This window comes from Mirounga angustirostris, unplaced genomic scaffold, assembly GCF_029215605.1.
Source record: "Mirounga angustirostris isolate CCGP_5_RB_7025 unplaced genomic scaffold, mMirAng1.0.hap1 SCAF_10, whole genome shotgun sequence".
NCBI classification, from domain to species: domain Eukaryota; kingdom Metazoa; phylum Chordata; class Mammalia; order Carnivora; family Phocidae; genus Mirounga; species Mirounga angustirostris.
This window is the reverse complement of record NW_026991718.1, coordinates 86500948-86523258: the sequence shown is the minus strand read 5'-3', so window position 1 is coordinate 86523258 and position 22311 is coordinate 86500948. Positions and strand designations below refer to the sequence as shown.

The following is a 22311-nucleotide window of genomic DNA, read 5'->3' as shown; positions in this document are numbered from 1 at the left end:
CAAGAATAAATCAAGGAGGAAAACCTCTTGAGAATCCAAGCATTTCTTTTTCTGCCCTTTCTAAAAATCCAATCATGTGAAAACATTAGCTTCATGTAATTTTATTATTACATTAAATGATTCTTTAAGTAACTTAGTATATAGTCACAAATACGGTTATTTCAAACATTAGGTTAATATTCTCTTTCTCCAAATTTTTCCAAATCCAAAGATACTAAAAATATAGGATATGAGTTCCATTTCCAGAATGGCAAAATAAGCCCACTACACTCTAGTTCTGTTACTGATTACAACTAAAAATTTAGACAAAACACAAAAAGTGACTACCCTAAGGACTGTAAAAAGTAAACAGAAGCAGGGAGTTGTAAAAAGGAGTGAAAATGTGGAGAAGCAACCCTCAAGAGGGCGAAGTTTCCAGGGTTTTTGTTTTTTCTTTTCTCTAGTAGTCTTGCCCCAACACAGGCCTCTGGCTACTGAAGTGCAGCTGAAGTATAGGCTGCTAAAACTCTGAGAGAAACTCCACCTTTCCACCCAGGGAAGCCAGGAAAACGGCCATTGTGAGCCAAGGAATGTGGGGAGTATCTCAGAGAAGAGAGAATAGACTCAGAAAGAACATGTTTTCATTCTGGTGTACATAAACTCATAGAAATCTGGCTAAACCCTAAGCCACCTAACCACAAAAGCAGCAGAGCAAACATGGAGAGATCAGAGCTCAGTTTAAAAATACTACCCAAGTCTCAGACTAACCCCCAAATTCTGTGAGCATGGGAAAGACACAGAGCACCATAATACAGGTCTTGAGAACTGAACTAAGATTCATGTCACACTGCCTGAGTATCAGACTAACCTAAGTGGCACATGCACAAGACATCTATGAAGCAACATCATAAAAGCTCTGAAAACTGAACTGAGGTGAGAAAGAATTTTGGCCTATACCTAATTAGGATGGAGTAGGGAAAATGGAGTAGGAAGATCCTGAGCTCACCTCTTCCTGTGAACACACCAAGGCTGCAACTAATAGAGAAAACCCCCTCTGAGAATAACCTGAAGGCTAGCAGAACAGCTCTCCACAGGTAAAGATACAAAGAAACAGGGACATCAAGAAGGATGGGAGAGGCAGAAATACAATCTGGTCAGGAAACAAACCCTGGCACAGCAACCCACAAGCAGGAGGGATAGCACAGATATGGAGGTCCTAAGGAGTGTTGGGGTTCAAGCCCCATATGAGGCATACTCCCACCCTTGCCCTGGGGATCTGCACTAGGAAGAGAAGTCCCCATAACATCTGGCTTTGAAAATCAGCAGGGCATAAATCCAGGAGCATTGAAAAATCCATATGACTTAATTCCTGGAGAGCTGCAAGCTAGTAAGAAACCAAAACTCCACACTGAAAGGGTCTGTACACAATCTCACTCACTTCAAGACCCACCATACAGGCAGCAGTGTGAAAAGTGCCTGCACCATATATAAGGGATATCTACTAATTTTAGCATGTGTGCCAGAGAAGCAGGGATCTACAGGAAATTTCTCTAGGAGAAAAAGCCATGGGATGCCATTTTGGGGCCCTCCTTCAGCCTAGCTGTTCCAATGCCAGTGGGTGCCAGTTTTAACACTCTCCCTCTACCTTGCTAGCACTGCTCACCTCACTCTGGCATTCCCCTGCAGATCCACCCCACCCTTCCCACCTAACCAAGCAGGCAACTCTCCTGACCCACTACACCTGGCAGGCAATCTCAGCAGCACCCACCCTGACACACCTAGTGGGCATCCTTAGTCAGGATGGGCAACCGTTCAAAGGAACTTTTGTCCCAGGGAGGGGGAGCCAGCATCATAAGTCACCCCACAGGCAGCAGTCATAGGAGGGACTCTCAGCCAGCATGCTGACCAGCCCCAACCACCAATGCACCTGCAGTAGTCATGGCCAGGCACTATTAGCCAGATGCTGGCCCAGGGCACAGTCCCGTTCTCAACTGTACCAGCAGGAATTGTACCCCAATCACAAGTGGAGGACACACACAGGGGACAGCCCTGGAGTACCTGGTTTTGGTGACCAGGGGATTGTACTTCTGGGCCCCACGTATCACCTTCTACTGAAGGCCCATACTTTCAATGCAAGGAGACGTAACTGTTTTACCTAATACACAAAAACAGAGAGTCAGACAAAATGAGAAGACAGAGGAATATGTTATGAACAAAAGAACGAGAAAAAAAATCTCAGGAAAAGAACTAAATGAAACAGAGATAAACAATCGACCTGATAAAGAATTCAAAGTAATGGTCATAAAGTTATTCTACTTTGGGGAGAAAAATGGATGAATTCAGTGAGAACCTCAACAGAGACAGAAAATATAAAAAAAGAACCAATAAAGGATGAAGAATATAATAACTGAACTAAAAAATACACTAAAGATAATCAACAGATTAGAGGATGCAGAAGAACAGAGATCAGCAATCTGGAAGACAGGGTAGTGGAAATCATCCAAATTAAACAGCAAAGAACATGAAAATAGATTAAGGGACCTCTAGAACAACATCAGGTATACTAACAACTGCATTATAAGAGTACATAAGGAGAAGAGAGAAAGAAATAGGTAGAAAAATTATTTGAAGAACCGTTAAAAACTACTCTAACCTGGAGAAGGAAACAGACATCCAGGTCCAGGAAGTACAGAGAGCCCCAAACAAGATGAACCCAAAGAGGTCCATAGGAAGAATCATAATAATTAAAATATCAAAAATTAAAGTTAAAAAGATAATCTTAAAAGAAGCAAGAAAAAAGCAACTAGTTACATGAAAGGGAACACTTAGGGGCACCTAAGTGGCTCAGTCGGTTCGGCGTCCAACTCTTGATTTCAGCCCAGGTCATGAATTCAGGGTCATGGGATCAAGCCCCATGTTGGGCTCCGGACTCAGCAGGGAGTCTGCTTGAGATTCTCTCTTCCTCTCCCTGTGCTCGTCCCCCAAAGCATGTGCGTGCACATTCTCTCTTAAATAAATAAATAAGAAAGGGAACACTTATAAGACTATCAGTTGATTTTTCACAGGCTGGAAGGGGGTGGCATGACATATTCAAAGTGCTTAAATTAAAAAAACCTTCATGGTTGTAAACAAGAATACCCTACCCCACAAGGTTATTACTAAGATTATTATAACACTATTACTCAGAACTGAAGAAGAGATAGGGTTTCCAAAACAAACAAAAGTTAAAGGAGTTCATCACCACTAAACAAACCCCACAAGAAATGTTAAAGGAATTTCCTTAAATGGAAATAAAGGAGCCCTAACTAGAAGTAAAAAAAAATTATTAAAACATTTCACTGGAAAAAGTAAACATATAATAAAGGTAGTGTATCAGTTATAAAGCTAGTATGAAGGTAAAAAACAAAAGTATTAAAATCAACTATAGTTACAATATTTAGTTAAAGGATACACAAAATTAAAATGTCAAATACATAAAATGTGGATAGGAGGGAGTAAAATGTATTGCTTTTAGAATGTGTTCAAATCTAAGTGACTATCAATTTAAAATAGAGTGCTATATACATAGGGTGTTATATTTGAACCTCATGTTAACTACCAACCAAAAACCTGTAACAGATATACAAAAAATAAAGAGAAAGGAAGCCAAATATAACGCTAAGGAAAGCTATCCAACTACAAAGGAAGAGAACAAGAGAATAAAGGTAGAGAGAAACACTATAAAAACAAACAGAAAACAACAAAATTGCAGTAAGTACATACCTGTAAATGAACTCAATGCTCCAACAAAAAGACAAGGTGAGTGAATGGATTAAAAAATAAAACCCAGTCAAGAGACTAACATCAGACCTAAAGACACGTACAAAGTGAAGAGATGTAAAAAGATATTCCATACGAATGGAAATGAAAAAAAAAAAAGCTGGGGTAGTAATACATCAGACAAAATAGACTTTAAAATAAAGACAGTAACAGGGGCGCCTGGGTGGCTCAGATGGTTAAGCGTCTGCCTTCGGCTCAGGTCATGATCCCAGGGTCCTGGGATCGAGTCCCCATCGGGCTCCCTGCTGGGCGGGGAGCCTGCTTCTCCCTCTGCCTCTGCCTCTCTCTCACTCTCTGACTTTCATGAATAAATAAATAAAACATTTAAAAAAAAATAAAAAAATAAATAAAAAATAAAGACAGTAACAGACAAAAAAGGGCACTACATAGTGATAAAGGGATCAATCCAACTCGAGGAAATAACAATTATAAATACCTATTCCCCCAACATAGGAGTACCTAAAGACATTAAGGGAAATTGATGGAAATATAATAACAGCTGGGGACTTTGTCGCCCCACTTACATCAATGGATAGATCGAGACAGAACGTCAGAAAGAAAACTTGATTCTGAACAACACATTAGATCAGATGGACTTAACAGATACATACAGAGCACTCTATCCAAAAACAGCAGAATACACATTCTTTTCAAGTGCACATGGAAACATACTTTTCTAACCACAGTGGCATGAAACTAGAGATCAATTACAAGAAAAATGGAAAAAACACAAACACATGGAGGCTTAACAACATATTACTAAATAACCAGTGGATCAACAAAGAAACAGAGGAAATCAAAAAATACCTGAGACAAACGAATATGGAAACACATCATTCCAAAATCTTTGGGACACAGCAAAAGAAGTTTTAAGAGGGAGATTTACAGTATTACAGGTCGACCTCAAGAAACAAGAAAAATCTCAAACAATCTAACCTCACACCTAAAGGAACTAGAAAAAGAACAACAAACAAAGCCCAAGGTCACAGAACGAAAGAACAAATAAATATCAGAGCAGAAACAAATGAAACAGACTTTAAAAACCGGTAGAAAATAGAATTAGAATAGAAAAAATGAACAAAATTATGAGGTTATTTAAAAAGAACAAAAACCTACAGCCAGGTACACCAAGAAAAAAAGAGAGGACTCAAAAAAATAAAGTCCGAAATTAAAGAGAAGTTTCAACTGACACAACAGAAATACAAAGACTCATAAGAGACTATTATTAAAAATTATATGCTAAAAACTTGTATGACCTAGAAGAAATGGATAAATTCCTAGAAACATACACTCTTCCAAGATTGAATCAGGAAGAAATAGAAAATCTGAACAGATCAATTACTAGAAATGAAATTGAATTAGTAATCAAAAAATGCCCAACAAACAGATGTCTTCACAGGTGAATTCTATCAAACATTCAAAGAAGAGTTCATACCTATCTTTCTCCCAACTATTACAAAATTATTTAAGAGGAAGGACAAATGGGGCACCTGGGTGGCTCAGTTGGTTAAGCGACTGCCTTTGGCTCAGGGCATGATCCTGGAGTCCTGGGATCAAGTCCCACATCGGGCTCCCTGCTCAGCGGGGAGTCTGCTTCTTCCACTGACACTCCCCCCTCTCATGCTCTCTCTGTCTCATTCTTTCTCTCTCAAATAAATAAAATCTTTAAAAAAAAAAACAAAGAGGAAGGACAAATTCATTCTGTGAGGTGAGGCCAGCATGACCCTGATATATTCCAGGGATGCAAGAATGGTTCAATATTCGCAAATCAATGTGATATGGCACATTAACAAAATGAAGGATAAAAATCATATGACCATCTCAACAGATGCAGAAAAAACATTTGTCAAAAGGCAACATCCATTCATGATTAAAACTATTAACAAAGTGAGTATAGAGGGCACATACTTCAACATAATAAAGGCCATATATGAGAAAGCTACAGCTAACATCATACTCAATGGTGAAATACTGAAAGCTTTTATTCTAAGATTAGAAACAAGACTAGAATGCCTACTTTCACCACTTTTATTCAACATAGCATTGGAAGACCTAACCAAAGCAATTAGAGAGGAAAAAGAAAAGGCATCCAAGTTGGGAAGGAAGAAGTAAAACTTGTCACTATTTGCAAATGACAACATATTATGTATAGTCAACCCTAAAGAATTCACCAAAAACTATTAGAACTAATATGTGAATTCAGTAAAGTTGCAGAATACAAAATTAATATACAGAAATCAGTTGTTTCTATACTAATACCAAAGTAGCAGAAAGAGAAATTAAGAAAACAATCTCATTTACAATTGCATTAAAACCAATAAAAATACCTAGGAAGTAATTTAACCACAGAGGTGAAACACCTGTATTCTGAAAACTATAAGGCATTAATGAAAGAAATTGAAGACGTCACAAATAAATGGGAAGATATACCATGCTCATGGATTAGAGAACAAATAATACTGTTAAAATTTCCATACTACCTGAAGTAATCTACAGATTCAATGCAATCCTTACCAAAAATGCCAACAGCATTTTTCACTTAATTAGAACAAAGAATACTAAAATTTGTTTGAACCACAAAAGACCCCAAATAGCCAAAGCAACCTTGAGAAAGAAGAACAAACCTGGAGGTATCATACTCCCAGATTTCCAACTTAACCACAAAGCTATAGTTATCAAAAGAGTATAGTGCTGGCACAAAAACTAACGTGGAGATCAACAGAACAGAACAGAACAGAGAGCCCAGAAATAAACTCATGCTTATATGGTAAAGTCATCTACTACAAAGGGGGAAACATTATACAATGGGGAAAAGACAGTCTCTTTAATAAATGGTGCTGAAAAAACTGAACAGCTACATACTAAAGAAACTGGACCACTTTCTCATACTATATACAAAAATAAACTCAGAATGAATTAAAGACCTAAATCTAAGACCTGAAACCATAAAACTCCTAAAATAAAACAATGGTAATAAACTCCTGGACATCAGTCTTAGAAATATATTTTTGGACTGTCTCTTCAGGCAAGGACAACAAAAACAAAAATAAACAATTGGAGAAAAAAAACCACAATTCGATCTACATCAAACTAAAAAGTTTTTGCACAGTGAAGGAAACCATCAATAAAGCAAAAAAGCAGCCTACTGAATAGGAGAAAATATTTGCAAATGATATATCCAAAATATATTTGGATACTAGTTAATACTCAAAATATATAAAGAACTCCTACAACTCAACAACAAAATAAAGAATCCAATTAAAAAATGGGAAGAAAAAAAAAAAAAGCCTGGGGAAAGTACCTTGGACAGCAGCAGAGAGCACACAAACCAAAGAAGCAAGCAAATTGAGAAACTAGAAGTAGATCCTAGCAAGCATTCCTTCCCTGATGTGGCTAACATAGTTCAAGAGAAAAAACACAGGCCCCGAAGAGTTCAATCTGAACCCAAAATTTCAGCAAGTGAGGAAGATCCCAACTTTGAAGATAACCATGAAGTGCCTCCATTGATTTGAAACATCAGGCTGCATCGATGGACCCACCAGACCCAGTTCTGTTCATTGCAGAGTGTGTGCAGACCATTTATGGTAAACACAGAGTTATTTATCAATGTTACTACTCCAGTGTTTTAGCTTCTACTTTACACAGTAATATTCTTAAACTAGTTTAAAATTCAAATGTACACCTTAAAATGCTATAACTCATTTGTCTATAATAAAATGCTTCTAGAGCAAAAAAAAAAAAAAAAAAAGGGAAGTGGACCTGAACAGATATTTTTCCAAGGAAGATATACTGATGGCCAAAAGGTACATGAAAAATTGCTCAACTTCACTAATCATCAGGGAAATGCAAATCAAAACCACGAGATATCACCTTACAACAGTCATAATGGCTTGTATCAAAAACACAAGAAATAACAAGTGTTGGCAAGGATGTGGAGAAAGGGAAACCTCATGCACTGTTGGTGGGAATATAAATCGGTGCAGTCACTCTGGGAAACACATGGAGGTTTCTCAAAAAATTAAAAATAGAACTACCATATGATCCTGCAACTCCACTTCTGGGCATTTACCTAAAGAAAACGAAAACACGAATTCCAAAAGATATATGCACACCTATGTTCACTGTAGCATTATTTACAACACCCAAGATATGGAGGAAACCTAGGTGTTCACTGATAGATAAATGGATAAAGATGTGGTACAAATACACAGTGAAATATTACTCAGATGTAAAAGAGAATGAAATTCTGCCATTTGTGACAACATGAAGGAACATTGAGGGTATTATGCTAAGTGAAATAACTCAGAGAAAGACAATCACTGCTGATTTCACTTTTACATGAAATCTAAAAACAAAACAAATGAACAAACAAAACAGAGACTCATAAAAGAAAGAACTGGTGTGGCTGCCACCATGGGAGGGAGGTGGGCGGTGGTGGGCAAAACGGGTGAAGGTGGTCAAAAGGTACAAATTTCCAGTTAAAAAAATATATAAAGAACCAGAAAAATGTGACTCTAGAGACATGCCAATCCTTACATGACCCAGATGCTGAATTTTTACGTTATGTTCCCTGAGGTAAATACAAATGAATGCAAATGGAAAGATAAAAATGGCAAAGAAAAAATGGCAAACAATTGGAGAAAAAAAACCACAATTCGATCTATATCAAACTAAAAAGTTTTTGCACAGTGAAGGAAACCATCAATAAAGCAAAAAAGCAGCCTACTGAATAGGAGAAAATATTTGCAAATGATATATCCAAAATATATTTGGATACTAGTTAATATTCAAAATATATAAAGAACTCATACAACTCAACAACAAAATAAAGAATCCAATTAAATTCTTTTTAAGAATTTAAAAGAATTCTTTAATTCTTTTATTAATTATAATAATTAATTATATTATTTTTTTATAATAATAAAAAATTAAAATATAAAATAGGTCAGTGGTTACTAGCAGGGTGTGGGGGTACTAGGGGCAGGGAGGGATAACTACAAAGGAGTATAAGGTAATTTTTGGGGTGCTAAAATTATTCTTTATTGGGATTATGGTGGTGATTATAAGACTATATGCATTTTTCAAAACAGGATGAAATTTACTCTATGTAAGTTACACATATAGTAATGTATCTGTTGATATGAAACAAAGTACACCCTACCACCTAGATAATGTCCTTGATAAAAATATTCAACCTGAAAAAATCCTTAGGAAACAATCAAGCAAATCCAGAATATGACATACTCCATAAAACTGCTGGCCTGGAATCTTCAAAGAAAAGTCTCACAAAAAATGGCTGACTGCACTAGATAAAAAGATACAAATATCAAGTATAATGCATGAATTCTATCTAGTTACTTGATCAGAAAATAAAACAAGCAATAAAAGATTTCAGGACAATGGGGCACCTGGGTGTCTCAGTCGGTTAAGAATCTGACTCTCAGTTTCACCTCAATCGCTATGGCAGGCCCCATGCTCAGCAGGGAGTCAGCTTGAGAGTCTCTGCCTCTCCCTCTCCCGCTCACACTTGGCACGCACACTTTCTTTCTCTCAAATAAATAAAATCTTAAAAAAAAAAATCTTAAGACCCAGTTGGGAAAGTGAATGCAGACAGTATATTAAGTTAAATTATTCAATTAGCATTAATTTCCTAATATGATAACGATGTGGCAAATATCCTTATGCTTAGGAGACACAAAGTCCTAAAATTAAGCACTGATAATACTAAAGAAGTATTTAGGGGTGCTGAGTCATGATTTTTGCAAGTTAGTTTCAAATGGTCCAGGTAAAACTATGTGGGGGGAGGGGGAGTAGAGAAGAAATTAAGCAAATGTGGCAAAATGCTAATAACTAGTGAATCTAAATTAAGAAAAACAGAAATCACATTACTCTGAAATCAAAAGCTATATAGTTACCTCCTTTATAATCTGAAATCTTGTAAGAACCTCTTCTTCGACACCTTTAATTTTACTCAAAGCAGTTTCATGTCTGAAAAGTAGTTGTTCTCTTTCAACTAAAAAACATTCCCGCTTTTGAAGTTCTTCAGCAAACTCCTGTTGTGCTGCAGTTTCACACTGTATTAAAATGTCAGATTCAAGTGTTTTTAGAAAATACATTCACAAATTCTACAAATTACACTTTATTTACTGAGGTTTTAGCTTAATCAAATGGTGTTTAGGACTACATGTGTATAAGTAAAATCTGGATTACAGTAACAGCTAGACTACCACAGCAAGTAAGCTTGCACAGAAATTCTATCTTGTTACAAAATGACGTGACACCATAGTGAGATTCCACTATGAAGACTCTAGAGAATTTGGGGTCCAAAATGCATCTGTACTATGTGCAATAATCCCCTATCCAGCTTCAATTCCATGCTCCACTTCAACTTCACCGTCTGTTCTTTTCCCTATACTCTCCACCCCCTCCCCTCCCTGTCCTTCACTTGGGCTAAAAGACCCCAGCCCTGCATTATTAGCACTAACCCCAATGCCACACTGCTCGATACCAATGGAGAAAACACACCAGAAAAAGTTGTACTATTGTAAATTCAGGGAACCTCTACCAGATTCTCAATGCAGTCCAGAAAGTGTTTTTTATTTTCATGGTTCGTTCTCTGTCTCCTACTCTCCACAGTGCCTATATTTCAACCCTTCTCCATTCTTTATTTTGAACACCTCACCTCCTACATGATTCTGTGCAGACAGCCTTGGTCTCTAACTTCACAGGAAAAATAGAAGACAGCAGAAGGAAACACCAACCTCCTGCCCTCAAAACACACAGGTCTCTCCTTCCCCCCCATTACAAAGGCAGACTCAGGATCTCATTGCCTTCTGCCTTCTTTGGACACTGCTGTGCTGAAATCCCTCTAATATTTTTAAAATCTCCAATCTCATCTGAAATGGAGTTGCTCTTGACCACACCCACTAAGTGCCTTCCTTTCACAAAATTCTTTAACACTTTGTCTACACCTGCTGAGCCCTCTTTATTTCCCAATCACTCCTCAATTTACTTCAATCGGGCCTCCGCCAGCATCCCCCTACTACATCTGAAGGTCACTTTCAGTCCTAATTTTATTGAGTCTCTCAACAGCATTTTATACGATAGGCCCTTTCTTCCAATTTAAAATAATCTTTCTTTGGACTCCAAGACACCACATTCTCTTGGTTTTCCACCTCACTCTCTGGCCACATTTTCTCAACATCCTTTGCGGGCTCTGCTTCCTTTACTGTCATTTAACTACTAATGTTCCTCAGGATTTGGGCTTAAGTCACTTCCCTTCACATCTTCTCATTCTCTCTGCTTACTTCCCTCCACTCAATGGCTAAATTACTATGTATATGCTAACTGATCCCAACCTACAATTGCTCAGCTCTTTCTCCTAAGCTCCAAACTCAAGTCCAAACTTCCTACTGAATATCCTCACCTGTATGCTTTCAGCTAGCACAAAATAAACATGTCCAAACTGAATTCAACTAGCCATCAGGGACATGCAAGTCAAAACCACAATGAGGTGTCACTTCACACCCACTAGGATGGCAAGAATCAAAAAGACAGACAACAAATGTTGTCAATGACATGAAGGAACTGGAACCCTCGTACGTTATTGGTGAGAATGTAAAATGGTGCAGTCATATTGGAAAATGGTCTTAAAAATTCCTCAAAGTTAAACAAAGAACTACCATATGACCCAGCAATTCCACTCCTTCATATACACCGAAAAGAAATGAAAGTATATATCCAAACAAAACCTAAACATGAGTGTTCATAGCAGCATTAGTCATAATAGCCAAAAAGTGGAAACCCACATGTCCATCAACTGATGGAAAAAAAGGAAAATGTGGTATATCTATATAATGGATTATTCAGTTATAAAAAGGAATAAAATTCTGATACATGCTGCAACATGGATGAACCTTGAAAATATCATGCTAAGTGAGAGAAGCCAGACACTTCATACACACTACCTATGATTCCATTTATATGAAAAGTCCAGAATAAGCTAATCTATAGCCAGAAAATAGACTGATAGTTGCCTAGGGCTGAGGGGAGATAGGTGGGGTGGGAGGTTAATGAGGAGAGATATCTAATAAGTAGGGGGTTTCTTACTGGGATAATGAAAATACTCTAAAATTGGTTGTGATGATGGTAGCATAACTCTTCAAATATTCTAAAAATAACTGTACACTTTAAAAAAATTAAAAAGAGGCCCTTCCAACATTGATGACACAGCAAAAAGATGGCTGTCTATGAACCAGAAGGTGGGCTTCCAATAGACAATGAATCTGCCAGAGCCTTGATCTTGCACTTCCTAGTTCTGGAACTATATCATGCAGGTTCACTATCTCCTTCAGTGCTCAGCAGGCCACTGTGAAGATACATCACATTTTCCCTTTTTTGGAGATGGCTCAAGATGTATGGAAGTGTTGAATCACTATATTGTACACCTGAAACTAATATAACACTATGTTAACTAGCTGGAATTAAAATAAAAACCTAAAAAAAAAGAAAAGATTCAGTAGACCTTTCTTCTGACCATCATTTCTGAATGTGGAAGCTTTTTGTATGGGACCAAGCCTCTACTCTGAAAAAGGAACAAGACACCTGCCTTCACCCATCTCAGTGCCAGCAGTTCCTGAGGCAGATATACACAGCCTTGAAAGAAATGAATTCTAATGCAATCATTAACAGATTCCCCACCACTGGTCAACTGTTAACAAAAACTTGCTGGAATTCTCTTATCTCAGCATATGATGAAAGCCAGAAAGTTCTACTATCATGCTTATATTGTTTAACAAAGAACCCTAGAATTCCAGAGAATTGAAACTTAACTCCTGGACACAGGGTTGTCATCTCATATACTTTCAACATTCAAATTTGATATAAAAGAAACTGGTCTGTTTGCTCAAAGTCTTGGGTATGCACCTATAGATTACTATCCTGGTTCGCTTAAAAATATGGTCTTATCATTACTGTCTAAACTCAGAATCATCTTAATGGATTTAACACTCAAAGGCAAAAAATGCAAACTACAACATCAGTGAGATAGCTATCATATTATGGGGGAAAGACAACTCCAGGATGTTGCTGATGGGAACGTAAATAGGCACGGTAACTTGGGACAATAATTTGGTAGCAACCTGCTACTACTACTTCTTACAGGTTAAGGACACTTAAACAGAGCTGTTTGTAAAATATAAACTCCATCCTGTATATTTATATAGAAATAAATAAATAGGGATGCCTGGGTGGCTCAGTCAGTTAAGAGTCTGCTTTCAGCTCAGGTCTTGATCCCAGGGTCCTGGGATCAAGCCCTGTATCAGATTCCCTGCTGAGGGAGGCTGCTTCTCCCTCCCCCTCTGCCCTCCCACCCCTGTCATGCACTCTCTCTCTCTCAAATAAATAAATAAAATCCTAAAAAAAAAAAAGAAAGAAAAAAATAGTGGTTTATTTAGAGGCAGTAAATATGAATGAACTAGAACTACATTTTCCAAACATATAAATCTCAAAAATATAACAAAGAATGAAGCAAGGAAGTTGCAAAAAGAAATTCACAGTATGTCATTACTTATGTAACATTTTAAAACATTCAAAACAATACATATATATGAATATATAAAAGTGTTAAAACAGGACATAATGGATCCACACTAATTTCAAGAGAGTGCTGAATCTTTGGGAAAAGGAAGAGGTTATGGGATGGAGGAAGGCTGTTTCAACTCTAATCGAAACATTTATTTCCTTTAAAAATATCAAACAGAATTATTAATAAAATGTTAGCATTATGCAATATAGGCAATGGGTTGATCCATCAAAATCCTAAAGGAGAACACAGGCAACAACCTCTTTGACCTCAGCCGAAGCAACTTCTTCCTAGAAACATCGCCAAAGGCAAGGGAAGCAAGGGCAAAAATGAACTATTGGGACTTCATCAAGATAAAAAGCTTTTGCAAAGCAAAGGAAACAGTTAAGAAAACCAAAAGACAACCGACAGAATGGGAGAAGATATTTGCAAATGACATATCAGATAAAGGGCTAGTATCCAAAATCTATAAAGAACTCATCAAACTCAACACCCAAAGAACAAAGAATCCAATTAAGAAATGGGCAGAAGACATGAACAGACATTTTTCCAAAGAAGACATCCAAATGGCCAACAGACACATGAAAAAGTGCTCAATATCGCTCGGCATCAGGGAAATCCAAATCAAAACCTCAATGAGATATCACCTCACACCAGTCAGAATGGCTAAAATTAACAAGTCAGGAAACGACAGATGTTGGCGGGGATGCGGAGAAAGGGGAACCCTCCTACACTGTTGGTGGGAATGCAAACTGGTGCAGCCACTCTGGAAAACTGTATGGAGGTTCCTCAAAAAGTTGAAAATAGAGCTACCATATGATCCAGCAATTGCACTACTGGGTATTTACCCCAAAGATACAAAAGTAGGGATCCGAAGGGGTACGTGCACCCCGATGTTTATAGCAGCAATGTCCACAATAGCCAAACTGTGGAAAGAGCCAAGATGTCCATCGACGGATGAATGGATAAAGAAGATGTGGTATATATATATACAATGGAATATTATGCAGCCATCAAAAGGAATGAGATCTTGCCATTTGCAACGACGTGGATGGAACTGGAGGGTATTATGTTGAGTGAAATAAGTCAAACAGAGAAAGACATGTATCATATGATCTCACTGATATGAGGAATTCTTAATCGCAGGAAACAAACTGAGTGTTGTTGGAGTGGGGGGTGGGGTGGGAGGGATGGGGGGACTGGGTGATAGACACTGGGGAGTGTATGTGCTCTGGTAAGCGCTGTGAATTGTGCAAGACTGTTGAATCTCAGATCTGTACCTCTGAAACAAATAATGCAATATATGTTAAGAAAAAAAAAAAAGAAGAAGAAGAAGAAGAAGGTAGCGGGAGGGGAAGAATGAAGCGGGGGAAATCGGAGGGGTAGACGAACCATGAGAGACGATGGACTCTGAAAAACAAACAGGGTTCTAGAGGGGAGGGGGGTGGGAGGATGGGTTAGCCTGGTGGTGGGTATTTAGGAGGGCACATTCTGCATGGAGCACTGGGTGTTGTGCACAAACAATGAATCATGGAACACTTCATCTAAAACTAATGTTGTAATGTAAGGGGATTAACATAAGAATAAAAAAATTAAAAAAAAAATATGGGCAATGGGTTGATATTATAATATTACCTGTTTTTCTGTATGTCATATATATTTTATAAACTTTTAAAAACCAAAACACTGTTACCTAGAAAAATACTGCAAATGAAAAGATAATATTCATGATAAAGGAATTATTTCCTACACAAAAATTAAAGGTATAAATTTCAAAAAAACAATCTTCTCCCTCCAGTTTTGTTCCCTATCTCAGCAAAAAGTAGAATCATTTATCCAACAGCCAAAAGAATAAACCTGCATTTCATCTTTGACTAAAACCCTACTGCACACCTCCCACATCAAAACAATCTCCAAGACCTACTGGATCCATCTTTTAAAAATGTTTAGAATCCATCCACTTCTCTTTATCCCTAAGGCCCTCATTCTAACCCAAGACACCATGAGGATACCACATCTCTTCACACTCTGCCGTCTCCCTAGATCTCACCTACTGGTGACAGCTTTAAATATCTATATGTAAATGACTCCCAATTTAGATGCCCATCCAAGACGTATGTTCTAAACGCCAAGCTGATACATTTACTTACATGAGGTCTCCATTAAAGTCTCAAACCTAATCCATTCCAAACTAAAATCTTGATCTTTCTCCCCTATATTCATTCTTCCAAGCTGTACAAACCAGAAATGTGGAAATTATCCTAGACACCTATTCTCCCTATACCACATCGAACTCATCACACCAAGTTTAGCCCATTTTACCTCCAAAAGCAATCTCAAATCTATTCAATTCCACTTCTCTGCCACCCCCCAGTCCAACTTACCATCACCTCTCACCTGTACTATTACAGTAGGATATCCTACCCGGTCTCCCAACTTCCATACCTATGCCCCTCCAACCCACTGATTTAAGCATACATTAGATTGGGGCACCTGGGTGGCTCAGTCATTAAACTGGGTGGTTCAGTCTGCCTTCGGCTCAGGTCATGATCCCAGGGTCCTGGGATCGAGCCCCACATCAGGCTCCCTGCTCCACGGGAAGCCTGCTTTTCCCTCTCCCACTCCCCCTCTGCTTGTGTTCCTGCTCTTGCGGTCTCTCTCTCTCTGTCAAATAATAAATAAATAAATAAATAAATAAATAAATAAATAAATAAATAAATAAATAAATAAATAAAATCTTAAAAAAAAAAGGGGCATATATTAGATTAAGCAACTCCCCTGCTCTAAAAATCCTCATTTACTTACTACATTTTCCTTGAATGAATATATCATCATGCTTCTGGGGCTTCTCTAACTAGACCATCACAGTCTAGTAGGGCTAATCCCCTACTCTTCCTCCAGGGTATAAGTTAAATGATACTTTCTCAGAAAACCTTACCAATCTATCCTAATCAGGTTTCATATTATACCTGAATTATTCACTTAAATTTATAAAATTGTAACTATATGAGTACTCACAATTGACTCTAATAAGCTATGTGTGGCAAGAACCATATATATTTTATCTTCTTCTATATATTCAACACTAAGCATGCAAAGGCATTATTAACAAGTGTTCAAACATATGCTGAATGAATGAAATTGCAAAATTTGACAAAATGTATATACTTAATGATGACCAACATAATAGAAGACTAAAAAAAATTTTTTAAGTTAGATTTGACTACAGATTAAACAAGATTAATCCACTGGACTTCATTTTCAAAAAAATATGTCTTTATTGTCTTTGCAGTAAATGATATATCTTTACAACTTTGCTTATTCTTTTTTATCTCATAAAGTATTAGCAAAGAAATCTTCCCAATGCACTATTACTCTGTCACTCATTTGCTTAAAAACCTGTTGTAGCCAGCCTGAGTGTTCTTTCCCCAGGCTGGTAAGTTCAGTTTGACAAATCACTCCTTTCCAAAGACCTCCCACCCCCAACTCTTGCCACCTGGAATGCCCTTCCACTCCTCTTCTCTTTAAATTTTACCTCAGTCAAGTACCAAGTTATGTCTCTTCCTGAACTGTTTTCCAGTGACTTTAGGCCAAAATAATCTTTTTCTGAAATGCTATGGTAATTATAATCTGAATTATTCAGACAAAATGGAGATATTGGAGGTTTTTTTAAGATACTGGTTTTTTAAAAACGTTTATTTCCTTGTATACAAATATAGCAGAATTCCAACTAGAACAATTTTGGTCTGGAACTGGGTATTACACATACCTTTGCTCCCTTCTGTACTCTCACCTAGTGGACACTTGATAAATACATGAAGTACATCCTTTAGAAACAAAAAAATCCCAAAGAAGATAAAGACCAATGTTCTGAATCGAATTTTGGTGAGAATTGACAAGAGAACGTCTTACATATACGTATTTAAAACAATGAATCAGGAACACTACTTCAAAAAGCACACTTTAAGGGCACTTGGCTGGCTCACTTGGAGGAGAATGTGACTCAGGGTTGTGAGTTTCAGCCCCACGTTGGGCGTAGAGATTACTAAAAAAAACAAACCTAAAAAAAAAAAAAGTACACTTTACCAGCAGATTTTTTTATTTCTTAAGCAAGGATGGGATAGAAATAAACACAAAACACAAAACAGTCTGAAATCTAAGAAATATGCCTGTACCTAAAAATACCATTTATTTTTTCCATCAGCTATAAATTTTTCCCTTCAATAATTGTAATAAATTTATTTGTTCCCTTTTGACTTTATCTCGACATGCTTAGCTAAAATAATTAAAATGAAATACTCTGTATTCAAATTTTATATATGTTTAGTGCTTAGAACATAAATATATCTGAATTCTCAATTTTTAGTTCTTACCTGCAGTTTCTGATGTATTTGAAACAATTCCTCATAGATCTGATTAATCTGATGTGGAAGTATTCTCTGCTTCTTTGGTGCTTTAGATGTCGAACAGCTGACACATCTCAGAGGGGAGTCACTTACATTACTACAACATTCAGTCCAATTTCTTGAATTTGATGTCACATTAGTTGGCTGGGCAACTGCTACAAAAGAAATTTAATTATAAATTATTACAGTTTTAAGTATTCTCAGCGTACTCTTCAGGAAGAGTTACTTTAAATATGAATTAAAAGTATTGTTAAAAGTCTCCAGTATTAAAAACAGTATGGAGGTTCCTCAAAAAGTTAAAAATAGAACTACCCTATGACCCAGCAACTGCACTACTAGGTATTTATCCAAAGGGTACAAAAACAGTGATTCGAAGGGACACATACACCTCAATGTTTATAGGAGCAATGTCCACAATAGCCAAAATGTGAAAAGAGCCCAGATGTCCATCTACAGATGAATGGATAAAGAAGATGTGGTATATATATACAGTGGAATATTACTCAGCCATCAAAAAGAATGAAATCTTGCCATTTGCAATGACATGGATGGAACTATAGGGTATTATGCTAAGCGAAATAAGCCAGTCAAAAACAAATACCATATGATTTCACTCATATGTGGAATTTAAGAAACAAAACAGATGAACATAGGGGAAGGAAAGGAAAAATAAAATAAGATAAAAACAGAGGGAGGCAAACCATAAGAGACTCTTAACTCTAGGTAAAAAACTGAGGGTTGCTGGAGGGGATGTGGGTGAGGGAAAGGGATGATTGAGTGATGGGTATTAAGGAGGGTACTTGATGTAATGAGCACTGGGTGTTACAGGCAACCAATGAATCACTAAATTCTACCCTTGAAACTAGTAATACACTATATGTTAACTAAATTGAATTTAAATAAAAAAAATTTTTTTTTTTTGGGCGCCTGGGTGGCTCAGTTGGTTAAGCGACTGCCTTCGCCTCAGGTCATGATCCTGGAGTCCCGGGATCGAGTCCCGCATCGGGCTCCCTGCTCAGCAGGGAGTCTGCTTCTCCCTCTGACCCTCCTCCCTCTCATGCTCTCTGTCTCTCATTCTGTCTCAAATAAATAAAATCTTTAAAAAAAAATAAATTAAAAAAAAATTATTTTTTTTAAAGTCATCAGTATTATATGCAGAAACAATTACATAGCAAATGTGGTAAAATGTTAAAATTTAGAAAATCTGTGTGAAGGCCTTACAGAAATTCTCTATGCTCTTATGGCAATTTTTCCCTAAGTCTGAAATTATTTCAAAATGGATTTTAAAGATTTTTATTTTTATTTATTTGACAGAGAGACAGTGAGAGAGGGAACACAAGCAGGGGGAGTAGGAGAGGGACAAGCAGGCTTCCCGCTGAGCAGGGAGCCCAATGCGGGGCTCGATCCCAGGACCCTGGGATCACAACCCGAGCCGAAGGCAGACGCTTAACAACTGAGCCACCCAGGTGCCCCTCAAAATGGATTTAAAAGTGCATGAAAACACTCATGTATTAACTGCCTAGGCCAAGAAATAAATGTAAAGTTACCTCAGAAACCCCTGATTACATTCCCTTCTCTCCTCTAAACCAAATTAACCACTAACCCAAATATAGCATTAATCATTGCTTTATTTTTTAAAAGTTTTTAGTATCTGGGTAAAAAAAAAAATTAAGACCTCATTTTGCCTGGTTTTAAATCTTATATAATGTCTGTAATTTAGATAATGATGTAATTATGTAATTTCTATAACCTCCTTTAAATATGTTCTTGTATTAATGACTGAATCAGGTTCACAAATCTTCACTACTTTATCCTATTTTGTATTTTTATAAGCCAACATTCTACTACAGGTGGGTATTTGAGCTCTTTGTCTACATAGGTGCTCCACAGTCTTGCATGTGGCTGCTGGTACACATGTTCAAGAGTTTCTCCAGGGTATATGACTAACAGCAACATTGTTGGATCATAAGGGACATGTGCAGGTTCAACTGTGCCAGTGATATCAAACTGCTTGCCAAAGTGGTTATATTAATTTACTCTCCCCAAAGCAATGGATGAGCAAGTTCCTCTTGCTTCACTTCTCTGCCAACACTGTATTGCCAGAATTTATTTTCTGTTAGTACTGAAAGTGGTTTTAACTTGCATTAGCCTTCCTGGGAATCCTAGCTTTAAGAAAGGGGTCTCCTATTGTATTCCCCATCTTGGACAGACCTTAGGGAGCCAAAATAAAAAATAACACAAATTTTTAACAAAGAAAAACGTTTTAGGGCGCCTCGGTGGCTCAGTCTGTTAAGCAACAACTCTTGATTTCAGCATAGATCATGATCTCAGAGTAGTGAGATCAAGCCCCATGTGGGGCTCCACACTCCACAGGGAGTCAACTTGGGATTCTTTTTCCCTCTCCCTCTGTTCCCCCTTCCCCAAATGTGCATGCAAGCGGGTGCACTCTCTAATAAACAAATAAATCTTAAAAAAAAAAAAAAAAAAGTTTCACTTCACTCAGTTCAGCAAATCCCCTTAAAGTGAAAGTTTCATTTTTTAGAAGATTTTATTTATTTATTTTATTTATTTTAATTTATTGCATGCAGGAGGGGGAGGAGGGGCAGAGGGAGAGGGAGAAAGAATCCCAGGTGACTCCAGTGGAGCACAGAGCCCTATACTGGGCTTAATCTCAGGACCCTGAGATCACAACCCTAGCTGAAATTGAAAGTCAGATGCCCAACAGACTGAGCCACCCAGGTGCCCCTAAAGTGAAAGACACTTTCACTGCTTTGCTTGTCTCTCTAGGTTCCCATCTCACAATCCGTAGCTTAAATATTCCTTAATTATGTCAACTCTTAAATACATTCAACTTTTTTTTTTTTACATTATCCTGTATTTTCAATTGTTTTTCAGTGGGAAAATCCAACATGTAGCCAGAAACACAAGTCCAGGCAGAATTTCTTTTCACTTTCCTCAAATGCTGAGATGACTAGGAAAAGGATGAAGGAGAGTGGGAAGGGAGAAATGAGCATGTGTTGTGTGCAGACAACATATGCCCAGAAGAGATGCACAAAGGCTATCAAAGGGGCAACACTGTTCTCAAAGTCTTGCAGCCAAGAGGAAGCCATTTCTGGTTGCCTCTTTCCTTGAAATGCTGACAAAACTATGACATGCAGCCACATGCACAGAAAGTTATTAAAGAAGTGCCTGAAGAAGCTATACCTTAAGTAATCTGGAGTACTGTCTTAAAATATTAAAGGATTACTCAAATCTACCACAGTATTTAGTGACTTGCTAAACAAATACTGATATGAAAAAATATGAAGAAATTATAAAAAGTATTCAATTGACTAACTTATTTTGATAATTTTGAGAGCATAGGAATACTACTGGAAAATAATGAAGTTTATTTTTCTCTTCTCCTTTAGTTAATAATAAGCACAGTTACTCTCTCATGGCTTACAAAAATGCAGAACACAGAAATACACAGACACATGAGGGCCAGTGTTATTAACCATGGGATAAGCTTTATGTGCTCTACTTGACGAAGCTACTTAAAAAAAAAAGATTTTATTTTTAAATAATCTCTACACCCAATGTGGGGCTCAAACTTATAACCCTGAGATCAAGAGTCATGTGCTCTACCTACTGAGCCAGCCAGATGCCCTGAGACAAAGCATCTTTTTAAGTAACTATTCTAAAATGATTATCTCTTTTACCTTTTCCTATGTCTTTAAAAGACTGTTTGGTTATTTTGGAGGTACTAATTCTACGATCATTCTCAATTAACTCTTCTTTTTTTTCTCGTTGCTTCAAATCTTGAAAAGAATCCAGTTCATCATCTAGGCTTTAAAAAAAAAAAAACCCCTATCACAACATTCTGGAAGTTCTATAGCATTTTAAAAAGATAAAACTGCTTTTCAAATATTAACAGCATAACAACTGAAAAAAAATTTAACAAGTAAACATTTTTGAAAATGGAAAACAAAATGTGAAAAGTAAGTCACTGATCCTAAAAAGTCACCACAGGTACCTTTCTACATAATCCAATGGGCTTAATTTAAAATGACATATACCTGTAGAACGCTCTACAACTGCCAAACTCTTTCTTTTGATTCCTAATACTTCTGTGAGGTAGATATAACAGGTCCTGTTAGCTATAATTTTAGCTAAAAGAACTAACATTTAACAGGAAGAAACTGAAACCTAAAGAATTTAAATAACTGACACATGACGTTAACTAGTAAAAGGTAAAGCAGAACTAGAATCTCAGGTGTTCTCTCCAAAAAGATGATCTCAAAGTTGAAATTTCTAGAGCAGTGCTGCTCAAAGGAATATAATTCAAGTCACATAAGGCAATTTAAAATTCTCTAGTAGCCGTATTAAAAACATAAAAACACAAAATTTTAACAATGTTAAGTGTTTTAACAATATTTAACCCAGTATATCTAAAAGATTATTTTAATATATAATCAGTATTAAAAAATTATTAAGATATTTTGCATTCTTTTATCCATCTTTGAAATCCGGTGTATTATTTCT

The 22311-nt window shown here is 37.0% G+C and overlaps 1 protein-coding gene across 13 annotated transcripts in view; it reads right to left on the bottom strand.

The window, feature by feature from the left end:
- Positions 1 to 22311, bottom strand: part of CCDC138 (coiled-coil domain containing 138) — a 134605-nt gene that overhangs the window by 107747 nt on the left and 4547 nt on the right. For 9 of the 13 annotated variants that reach the window (XM_064572696.1, XM_064572683.1, XM_064572688.1 and 6 more), the window contains 3 exons: positions 21489 to 21616; positions 17755 to 17942; positions 9714 to 9872 (listed from right to left, as the gene is read on the bottom strand). In XM_064572696.1, coding sequence (XP_064428766.1) covers positions 9714 to 9872; positions 17755 to 17942; positions 21489 to 21616 — 475 coding nt within the window. The remainder of the gene's footprint in view (positions 1 to 9713; positions 9873 to 17754; positions 17943 to 21488; positions 21617 to 22311) is intronic. The other 4 variants (XM_064572693.1, XM_064572695.1, XM_064572684.1 and 1 more) reach the window with 3 other exon arrangements.